Here is a 10,019-nt window from a genome sequence, read left to right as displayed (position 1 = left end):
TGCACTCCAGTCTGGGTGACAGAGTGAGACTCCAACTCAAAAAAAAAAAAAAAGAATTAACTTCAGAGCCAGAGACCCAATGTCCCAGTGCCATGCTGCCTTCCTCTGACTGAAGAGAGGCTTAGTCAGCTCCCTGCGACTCTCTGGAGCCCTCCCAAGCCCAGCACCCCTCTGGGCTACTTACCTGGCCCCCAGCTCAAGAAGGAATGACAGGCTCCATTGGGTTTCTTTTCCAGGTCTTTCAGTTTGCAGTCAAAGAATCTCTTATCCTGAAGCTACCAACAGATGAGCTCATGAACCCCTCGCAGAAGAAGAAAAGAAAGCACAGGCAAGACTTGGACAAGCTTCTTTATGGCCAGACCATTCCCTGCCTCCCCTTGGACCTCCCACCTGCCTCCCTCGTTAGCTGGCCTCCTCAGTGCTTCCTGAGGTTCTGTGCCTTGGACCAGCCCTTTCTCTGCCTCCAGATGCTCTGGACCAGGAGATAACTGTCTGGGTTTCCATTTAAGCTCCTGGCCAGTAAGACACAAGCTGGCCTCGTGCCTCCACCCTGAGGCCATTTCTCTCTGTTGGGTTAGTTACCACCCTACCTGTTTCTCAGCTCTGGCCAGAGAATATCCCTTTTCTTTCTCTCTCCTTTTTTTTTGCATTTGTGTTGTTTTTCTAAGTTGCATAACAACACTGTCTCCTAGCTAGCTTTACTTAGGGTTGGGAGTTTTTTTTTTAAAACTTGGCCCCCTGCCTAACTCAGTTCCCTAATGACTACCATCCATCAAAGGAAGGCACCAATACCAGCTATAGCCCAGAAGGAAGGCCCTGTGGCTCCTCCCTTTCAGCTTTTTCACTCAGAAGATTCCTGAAAAGCCTTCTCACCTCTCTATCTTCAAATTCCCCACATCTCCACCCCCACAAAGAGGAGGCAGGGAGGAGGAGCGAAAAACAGTAGCACTGTAATAGAAATCTAGGGTTGGGCTGCGTTCTCTTTCTGTATTTTGTTCTTGTATGGTTATTTGTTTAGGAGGGAGTTGTGTTTAAGTTGAGGCCAGCTACATTTAGGACAGACTCTAGCTTCCACGTACCAAAGTAGGGGTCTCCTATGGGGAGATCTGGGGAGAGACTTCCCTGTCACCAAGCTACCGTCCTGCAGAGCAAGACCCTTTATCATATACTTGCATCTACAGAGGTCCCAGGGTCATGACCACCCTTTCTGTTGTTGTCAGGTTGTGGGCTGCACACTGCAGGAAGATTCAGCTGAAGAAGGGTGAGTGGCAGCAGGTGCTCCCCAGCAGTTCAGCGGGAGGCCTCGCCCTGTGGCCGGCACCCTGCCCACCTGCACTTGGCGACCCTGCACCACTTCCGCAGATTGCAGAATCCTCTACAGCCTCTGAGGACAGCTCAGCTTCTTGCTGCAGCTGAAAAGGACTCTCAGGAGGCAGTTACAGACCCGAGGTCTTGACTTGCCTTGTGTGTCATTTGCCAGGTTCTAGTTATATTTGGCATAGCTGCCCTTGGTCCAGGACTATCTCCACACCCTCCCCACAAAGCATGTCCCTCATCATAGCTTATGAACAATGGCCATCCAAGACATCTTGCCACAGGTGCTAAATGTGTCCAAGTGCTGGTTAGAACAAGTCTCCTTGGACTCGGGCAGTTGGGCGCTTGGGAGGGTTGTAGTTGGCAGGGCCTTGTCTGTTCTCTCCTAGATAACTCTTCTACACAAGTGTACAACTACCAGCCTTGTGACCACCCAGACCGCCCCTGTGACAGCACCTGCCCCTGCATCATGACCCAGAACTTCTGTGAGAAGTTTTGCCAGTGCAACCCGGACTGTGAGTGCTGCAACTTCCCTGTGGTTCCCCAAGGCAATTGGCCTTGACCCACCCCAGACTTCACCTCTTGTGCCATTTGCTCCCTGTGGGCCTTCTAACATCTCCTTGCTGTGTGTGAGGCATGATACAGATGAAACAAGATGCTTAAGATCTGGAGAAGTCCACCATTACTTTGCCAAGCTCTGGCCAGGCCGTGTGCTCATTGAGCCGTGGCTAGGCCATGTTTCCTAGCTTTGGCCCCCTCCCCTACCTTGAGGAGGTAAATCTCCTCTCTCTCTCTCTCTTTCTCTCTTCTTTCTAAATAAACTATCTTTTCCAGTCTAACTTCGGTGCAGGTGTTAGGAGGCCCTGACCTAACAGTCAATATATAGGTACCAGCAATCCTAAACTTATAAAAATGGACTGTGGAAACTAAAGGAAGGCAAACTGGTTCTAGAAATGCCAGGTTCTGTCTCCCTGAATTCTGGTTTCAGAAATAAAATTATATCTTCCAGTTAAAAAATCTGGAAAAGTTGGCCAGGCGTGATGTCTCATGCCCATAATCCCAGCACTTTGGGAGGCCAAGGTGAGAGAATTGCCTGAGCGCATGGATTCAAGACCAGCCTGGGCGGGTGAGATTCCGTTTCTACAATAAATTAAAAAAAAAAAAAATTAGCCCGGTATGGTGGCACGTGCCTTTAGTTCCAGCTACTTGGAAGGCTGAGGCAGAAGGATCACCTAAGCCCAGCAGATCGAGGCTGCAGTGGCCATGAGCATGCCACTGCACTCCAGCCTGGGTGGCAGAGTGAGAGATTCCAACTTAAAAAAAAAAGAGAGAGAGAGAGATCTGGAAAAGTCATTGTGCAAAACCCTTGGGTTCATCATTCAAAAAGCAGCAGTTATACAGAAATCAGATGCATTCCCAACCTGGCCTTCCAGAGGAGAATTAAGAAACATGGGACATGGGCACAGTGGCTTAGCCTGTAATCCCAGCACTTTGGGAGGCCGAGGCAAGAGGATTGCCTGAGCCTGGGAGTTCAAGACCAGCCTGGGCAACTTGGTGAGACCTTGTCTCTACAATAAATCACACACACACAAAAAAACTAGCCAGGCATGGTGGCGTGCATCTGTGGTTCCAGCTACTTGGAAGGCTGAGGCAGGATTGCCTGAGCCCAGCAAGTCGAGGCTGCCAATGGCCATGAGCATGCCACTGCACTCCAGCCTAGGCAACAAGAGTGAGACTCCAACTCAAAAAAAAAGCATGGGAGTCTTTTTTCTTGGAATGCAGTCCCAGTCTCCCTTTTCAGGGTGTTGTTTTAAATTTTTTAAAATTAAAAATGGTCGGGGGCTGCAATTCTGTGTATGCGTATTTTCATTTAGTAGCTGGAGTTTTTCTATCAGGTGGGAGAAGGGTCTGAATGTCAGCAGAGGCTGAAGACACTTCTCTTTGACTTGGTTTCCCACTGCACCCTTTCTCACTCAAGGTTGAGCAGTTGGGTGGCAGCCCCCAGGACTTGCAGAATGTGCTGCCCCGGTAGATGTGCTGGAAATACCTCCCAGCCCATAGCAGATACCAATCTTAGCCACAGCAGAGAAGTGCTTGTACGGGAAGGGCAGTGGGTGGAGGAGGGTGGCAAGACGGGTGCATTCTGTTCTCAAAATGATGCTTGTTTTGATAGTGAGGGTTTACCAGTGAGAAGTTCTGATTTCGTTTTCCCCGGGCTGCTCCCCACTCTGGGGGGATCTCCAGGAAATATGTCTGGAGAGTCACACCTGCTTTTTTGGCTTGAAGTTGTAAATGTTGGGAGGCACTTCATTTTCTCTGGCAAAAACTTGAGAGTTTGATTATTGGGAAGGGAGCTTCAGTCCTATTTTGCCGAATATCCTGGAACACACAGTATTTACCCTTCTGCTGTCCCTTGAGCTGACCCAGTGATAGCCTGGCCTCCTCTTAGCCTTCACCTGTCTTCCCACCCAGGTCAGAATCGTTTTCCCGGCTGTCGCTGCAAGACCCAGTGCAACACCAAGCAGTGTCCTTGCTATCTGGCCGTGCGAGAGTGTGACCCCGACCTGTGTCTCACTTGTGGGGCCTCGGAGCACTGGGACTGCAAAGTGGTTTCCTGTAAAAACTGCAGCATCCAGCGTGGCCTCAAGAAGGTGAGGCCTTTCCTCAAGCCTCATGCCAGACTGTGATGTGGAAAAGAAGGGATAATCCCAAGCGTCCTCTTCCCACTGGTTCCTTAGAGGGTTTGCATGTGGAAGTGCAGATCCTAAATCCTAAAAGTCACACATTGACTGAACGAATACAGTTTTTTGTCCCAGTAGGGACTGGCCAGACTAAAAGGAGCTAAGGTGGATGTGCCATTGTTGTCTATTCTTACCTCACACAGCAGTGAATTCCCATAGACTCGGGTCCAGAGGTCCCCGGGGTAGTGGAAGAGGTGTCCTATTTCCTTTCACCATCTCCTTTTTTCATCTCATCCTCCCACCAACACATAAAGGCCTAGACCTTTTTTACTTTCAGATCTTCCTAACAGAGTGATTCTTTCCACCTCACCCCCACCACACATGTGCACATGCGCACCCCCCACTCACACAAGGCCTGTGTCTGAGGCCAGGCTCCCTCTTCCCCAGCACCTGCTGCTGGCCCCCTCAGATGTGGCTGGATGGGGCACCTTCATTAAGGAGTCTGTGCAGAAGAACGAATTCATTTCTGAATATTGTGGTGAGGTAAGTAGTAGTGATGCAGCCCACGTTCTCTCTGGGGAGAAGATGATGAGAAACTCTGATTTTCTGTGGGCCAGGGTTCTTTGAACTGATCTCTAAATAACTCAGCTGAGTTCTCATGGGGCCTCTCGGGGGATCCCACAGAACTGTTTGCAGTCCTGAAACAAACCACTGCTCTTCAACTCTTCAGCGACTCCAGCCACACAAGAGATTGGGGGTGGGTGGGGGTCGCCTCTCTTCAGCCTTAACACTGACCAGCCTGGGGGGAATTGGAGCAGCATCACCTGAGCTCCCTTACGAGTCTCATCATGATATGCAATAAGCTCCCGTGTGTGCCACTGCCTAGCCCTCGGTGGGGGTGGGGTGCCATGCCCTGAGCAGGCTGCCTGATCCCTTACTTGCTCCTTGTCTGTCACCCCAGCTCATCTCTCAGGATGAAGCGGATCGACGAGGAAAGGTCTATGACAAATACATGTCCAGCTTCCTCTTCAACCTCAACAATGGTACAGTGGCTCTTGGGTCGAGAGGAGTCTTTCTACCAAATCGCTCTTACTGCAAAGCAGGTCACGGGTTATGTCCTCTGGGAATCTTCCTGCTGATGCCTAGAGGAGGGGGTGAGATAGAGCTCAGAGATCCCAGAGGCCACGGTGCCCTCGCTTTGGGAGAGCCTCCATTTCTGGGTTGTGTTTGTAGTAGAAGCACTGAACACTTAGGCTTCAGAGACCTCCCCACTCAGGAGATGAGAAGGGAAGTCCATCATTCAAGCACAGGGAACCCAAAGGGAGGCTGAGCTCTTAGGCTGCATGCTTTCCCTAATTCCTGTTGACACTCACGGGGTTTTATGCTTTGGGAGGTCGAGGCAGGTGGATCGCTTGAGGCCAAGAGTTTGAGACCAGCCTGGGCAACATAGACCCCATCTCTCCCAAAAAAAAAAAGTACATGGGACTTCAAAATTCCCATTGGACTAAATTGTTTCTGTTACTGTTTAACTAGTCTTAAATTCAGGCTAGAGGAGCTGAGAATTTGCCTGGTGTGCTCATAGTCTTCCTTGATTTACTTCATACAGATTTTGTGGTGGATGCTACTCGGAAAGGAAACAAAATTCGATTTGCAAACCACTCAGTGAATCCCAACTGTTATGCCAAAGGTGAGCTCCTGGTGCCCCAGGAGGCGGGCGGGGCTGGCAAGAAGCCTCAATGACTGGGATTTCTATCTACTGCTCGGCATTTTCCTTAGCTGGGTTATTTTTTGTCCACAGGTAATCATGACTAATGCCTGGTATCATCTTAGGTCCTGTCTCTCTTGTAATCAATGTTTTTCACTGAGTACATTTTAAACACTTTCCCACAGATGTGATTTTTTTTTTTAATCAATATTTTTTATTATGATTTTGTGGGGAACAGTTAAGGGTTAGGTGTACAATTACGTTTCATTCAGGCACCCTGTTGATAAGAGGTGTTTCCCCATTCCCAGACAGATATTTGCGACTGGTAACCCCATTCCGCCCCCACAGATGTGATTTAAAAATAATTCTTTCCTCGTGCCACTAGCCAGAACAGCAGATCTAAAAGCATGGAGGCAGCTGTCTTTATTGTCATCTTTCTGATTCTGTCTGATTTATGTTTTCACTGGGAATTGGAGAAAGTCAGCCCAGGAGTCTCCTGACTCTGGCTGGTTGACCAGGAACCCCACTTCGGGTTTATCCCTTTGCAGTGGTCATGGTGAATGGGGACCATCGGATTGGGATCTTTGCCAAGAGGGCGATTCAAGCTGGTGAAGAGCTCTTCTTTGATTACAGGTGAGGAATAGATTAGGGTGGGTAATGTGGGCCAAAAGGAGGATCTTGCAGGGTCTGGCTGTCTTTGTTCCAAGCCTTGCCTTGGAAGTGGACACACTGTGATAGCCATCAGGTCTGTTAGGAGGGGAAGTGAAACAGGAAGGGACTCCACCTCTTTAGTCACAGTAACCTGGCTCCTCCTCCTGCTCGGGACAGGTACAGCCAAGCTGACGCCCTCAAGTACGTGGGGATCGAGAGGGAGACCGACGTCCTCTAACCTCCTGAGCCCCGCGCCGGCGCTACGGTAGCGGCACTGTCTTGGCTTTCATGCTCACCCACTGCTGCCCAAGTCTCCTACACCATGTCTCCCACACTGAGAACCCCACCCCCTCCCTCTGTAGCGAGGCCTCAGCTGTGTTCAGTGGGCGCAAAACTGTCTTGGTGAGAGGGGAGACAGAGGCAGCTAGGGCTTGGTCTCTTAGTTGCAGATACGGGAGACCGCATCTCCGGCCTCAGAGGAAGCGAGTGCAGGCCGGGTGGATGACTTAGGCTCCCCAGGCTTGGGCCTCAGGACTCAACTTGGGCAGTTCCTAACAAGCGCCAGCCTAGAATTGTAGCTTTCCCAATCAAGGGTCTTTATATAATTGGGGTTCCGGGCAGATCTCTATGGTCCTGGGGCCTGGAGAAGACAGCCTGCATGAATCATGGTCCCTAGTGCCTACTGGGGGCCTGGATCAGAAACAAGCCTGGCTGAACTGAGTGGGGCTGGGTCGCCTTGCTACTGCCTCTCGTGGCAGTGCTCAGTGGAGAGAGGGTGGGTTCTAAGTACAGGCGTTCAGGGATAGGGCAGGAGAGCTAGGCCAGCCTGGTGATAATAGCTAAGCCAGCGTGGGCCCAGGAGGCCTCAAGAAAGATGGATGAATGTTTTCAGATTCCTGGGAGGAGGTGCCAGCACCCCGACTCCTTTCCAAGCTCAGGCCTGGCGGCTGCCACAAATATTTTTCTACTACTGAGGGAACTCCAGGCAGGCCTGCAGGCATGAGCACCTGGTGTGTGGGCTTTGTGGTGGTTCCAGGCCTTCCGCTTCCATAGAGGTTAGGTCCATGGCCAGCGTCACTTGTCTCTTTAGGGCAGGTGGGCCTGGGCCTGGGATAGAGAGGGAAGGTGGTGGGTATGATCCGCTTTTCTGTCTGTAGCACCTGCTATTTGGAAAGGGTGAGCTACGTGTCTGAAGGTGGGTGAAGGCTGAATTGCACGTTTTGGATGGCATCACGTGTGCAGGGCAGACTGGCAGAGGCTATATGAGGGGTAAGAAGAAGCAGGCAGACCACCTGTCCCGTCTGTGGTGCCATTCTCTCTGGGATTCTGCAGAGCAACGCACTTTAACCATTTCTTTTAGAACGTCTGTGGATTGGGGTAGAGTTGGGACTGAGGTCTCTGGGGTCCCTGCCCAAATCCTACACCTGAGGGTGGAGAAGATGAGGGTGGAAGAGTCTCCTCCAGTTCTGTCTCCTCCGTGGGGGAGGCAGGAGCTGGTCTGACACAGGAGAGTTCAGTGAGAAGGGCCAGTGGGAGCTGCCCTGTGCTCACACTGTGTGCTGCACTGATGGTGAGCAGCATTGTGCTGAGTGGAGGGAACTGGGCAGGCACAGGCCAGCTTGGGAGTGGTGGCGTAGGAGCAGGCTTCTCCCTTCTTTCTGGGGACTCAGAGCCGCTCCTCCCAGTCTGTGCTGACCATTCTCTTCCCCCCATCCACTGGCAGGTTCCCTGTGGCCCAGCTGCCTCCTAGGGCCCATGTGGGATACACACACACACACACTGGCACTCCCCACACTGGTGGCACACATGCGCCTGGCACATGCCCAGTCCATTCCCACAGCTGCCCCCTCCCACCTGGTGGGCCAGGCCCAACCTGATTCTAGAATTGCATCTGCTGTGGTCTGTATTCACTGTGTGTATCAGGGTCCCCTCAAGCTGGCTGTGGACTCTGAATTACTCAGAAATTACAGGGGGACACAGAGACAGATGAAGAGGAGAGTTAGGTCTGTTTGAAATGCCAGGCACTGGCCAAAAGGAGTAGGTGGAAAAACATTATTCTCCGACCTTTGAGAGGCTAGACTGATACCCCAGTCCCCCGCAGTTAGCAGAATCACTGTGGTCAGTACCTCCTTTTCCAGTGCCAGGCCATTGTTCCTCTGGCATTCCTGTCCACCATCCCTGCTGTCCCCCACCTTTAATGACGGGTCTCAGCCCCTCCCCCCACATGCAGTGACGGATGGAGCGAGGTGGTGGGGACTGGGAGCAGGTTGGCAAATGTGCAGCTTTATTGCCAGTGAGTTTCACGCACTTTAAAGTCCTGTGGCTTGTGACCTCTAATCTGAATAAAATGTTAGAATCCACTTGGCAAACTGTGTATGGTATGCTTTGGAGCTGCAGGGCCCAGGGCTGTGGACCAGGAGCAGGTCGGGCTGAGGCGGTAGCATCCTGGTCCCCACTGAGATCTGGGGGGCTTGATGTGGGGCCATTCAGCCCCTGGTGGCGAGCCTAGGAATCGGAACCCCCCCAGAGATTTCTGAGCCCTCCGGCTAGGTCCCTCGGTCATCCATGTTCCCCACCGTGACCCCAGCCACCACACACAGACTGGGCTCTGCCTCTCTGCTTTATTGGAACAGCCTAAGTCAGAGCACAGCTGGTTCAGCTCTGCCTCAGAGTGGAGGTCTGCTGGACTCCGGAGACCTTGACTCGGGAGAGAACCACACACTGGGCACAGGACAGCCAGTTGAGTTTTTCTTTTATATATAAACAGACAATTCAAAAATTAGGTTAATATATAGAGATTCTCTGGAGAGAGACTGTGCAACCAAAAATATATATAAAGAATATGACCTCCTGGGTAAACGAAGCAGCATCTGAGCGGAGGAAGAGGACTCCTCATGCACTGGGGGGGCTGAGTCGGATGGCACCAAGGCCGCTGCATATCTCGGAGGAGGGCGAGGAGCAGAGGGCCAGTTGGGCGGGGTCTGCATTGCTGTCTCTATGTCGCGGGTTTTTGTGACTTTGGCTAAAGCATATGAAGCGTGGAGGTACTAAGGTAAGCACAGAGGTATAAGGTGCAAAGCCGAGGCTTCTCGGTCTCAGTATACAAAACAAAAAGGGGGTGGGGACAGCTATGGGGCCCTCCTGAGCCCCCAGCTGAGTAGAAGCCGATGGAAGAGCTCTGCAGGGCAGGGGGGAGGCTGGGGAGAGGGTTTAGCAGCCTCCTCCCCCCTCACCCTGTGCAGCCCTGCAATCCCGCACGTCTGTCCCTGCTGATGGTCTAGAGGGAAGGGAGGCAGTCTGTCGCCCCCCCACACTCATTCACCCCTGGCAGCAGCTGGGATGGAAGCGGCGGAAGGGCCTTTCTCAACCCCATGAGGCTTCGCCACAGCCAGGGGCCTGGGGAACAGGGAGGCCCAGGTCGTTGATTTAGGCAGTGAAGCTTGGCCACTCCCTTGAGTTCCATCTGTAGCTCTGCCCACCAAACCTGGTGGGGCGGGGCATCCTTGGGATGAGCAGAGCCAGCTAAGAGGAGCCAAATGTCCCTGATGGGGAGGAGAGGGGCAGGATTGGGGGAATTCAGAGGAGTTGGACTTGGTCCCTGAAGCCCTTCTGGTTCACTCAGACTTGGACTCCTCCAGGATCTGGGGTAGATCCCGGGGGCCAGGGGC

The 10,019-nt window shown here is 52.2% G+C and overlaps 2 protein-coding genes across 7 annotated transcripts in view; one reads left to right on the top strand and one right to left on the bottom strand.

Moving 5' to 3' along the window:
• Positions 1-9,145, top strand: part of EZH1 (enhancer of zeste 1 polycomb repressive complex 2 subunit) — a 29,187-nt gene extending 20,042 nt beyond the window's left edge. For 4 of the 6 annotated variants that reach the window (XM_021717653.1, XM_021717654.1, XM_021717652.1 and 1 more), the window contains 9 exons: positions 237-328; positions 1,221-1,261; positions 1,704-1,829; positions 3,787-3,965; positions 4,443-4,538; positions 4,957-5,038; positions 5,602-5,682; positions 6,249-6,333; positions 6,529-7,179. In XM_021717653.1, coding sequence (XP_021573328.1) covers positions 237-328; positions 1,221-1,261; positions 1,704-1,829; positions 3,787-3,965; positions 4,443-4,538; positions 4,957-5,038; positions 5,602-5,682; positions 6,249-6,333; positions 6,529-6,589 — 843 coding nt within the window. In that variant the 3' untranslated portion in view covers positions 6,590-7,179. Of the gene's footprint in view, positions 1-236; positions 329-1,220; positions 1,262-1,703; positions 1,830-3,786; positions 3,966-4,442; positions 4,539-4,956; positions 5,039-5,601; positions 5,683-6,248; positions 6,334-6,528 lie in introns of all 6 variants that reach the window. The other 2 variants (XM_021717656.1, XM_021717655.1) reach the window with 1 other exon arrangement.
• Positions 9,146-9,665: 520 nt separating this feature from the next.
• CNTNAP1 (contactin associated protein 1) overlaps positions 9,666-10,019 on the bottom strand; it is a 14,576-nt gene continuing 14,222 nt past the window's right edge. Inside the window, exons 23-24 of the mRNA XM_021717648.1 lie at positions 9,831-9,893; positions 9,666-9,747 (exon numbers count right to left, since the gene is read on the bottom strand). Coding sequence (XP_021573323.1) covers positions 9,666-9,747; positions 9,831-9,893 — 145 coding nt within the window. The remainder of the gene's footprint in view (positions 9,748-9,830; positions 9,894-10,019) is intronic.

Source organism: Carlito syrichta, unplaced genomic scaffold (genome assembly GCF_000164805.1).
Source record: "Carlito syrichta isolate Samal-C Ts95f unplaced genomic scaffold, Tarsius_syrichta-2.0.1 Scaffold309898, whole genome shotgun sequence".
Classification (NCBI taxonomy): domain Eukaryota; kingdom Metazoa; phylum Chordata; class Mammalia; order Primates; family Tarsiidae; genus Carlito; species Carlito syrichta.
This window is presented reverse-complemented; position numbering and strand designations above follow the sequence as displayed.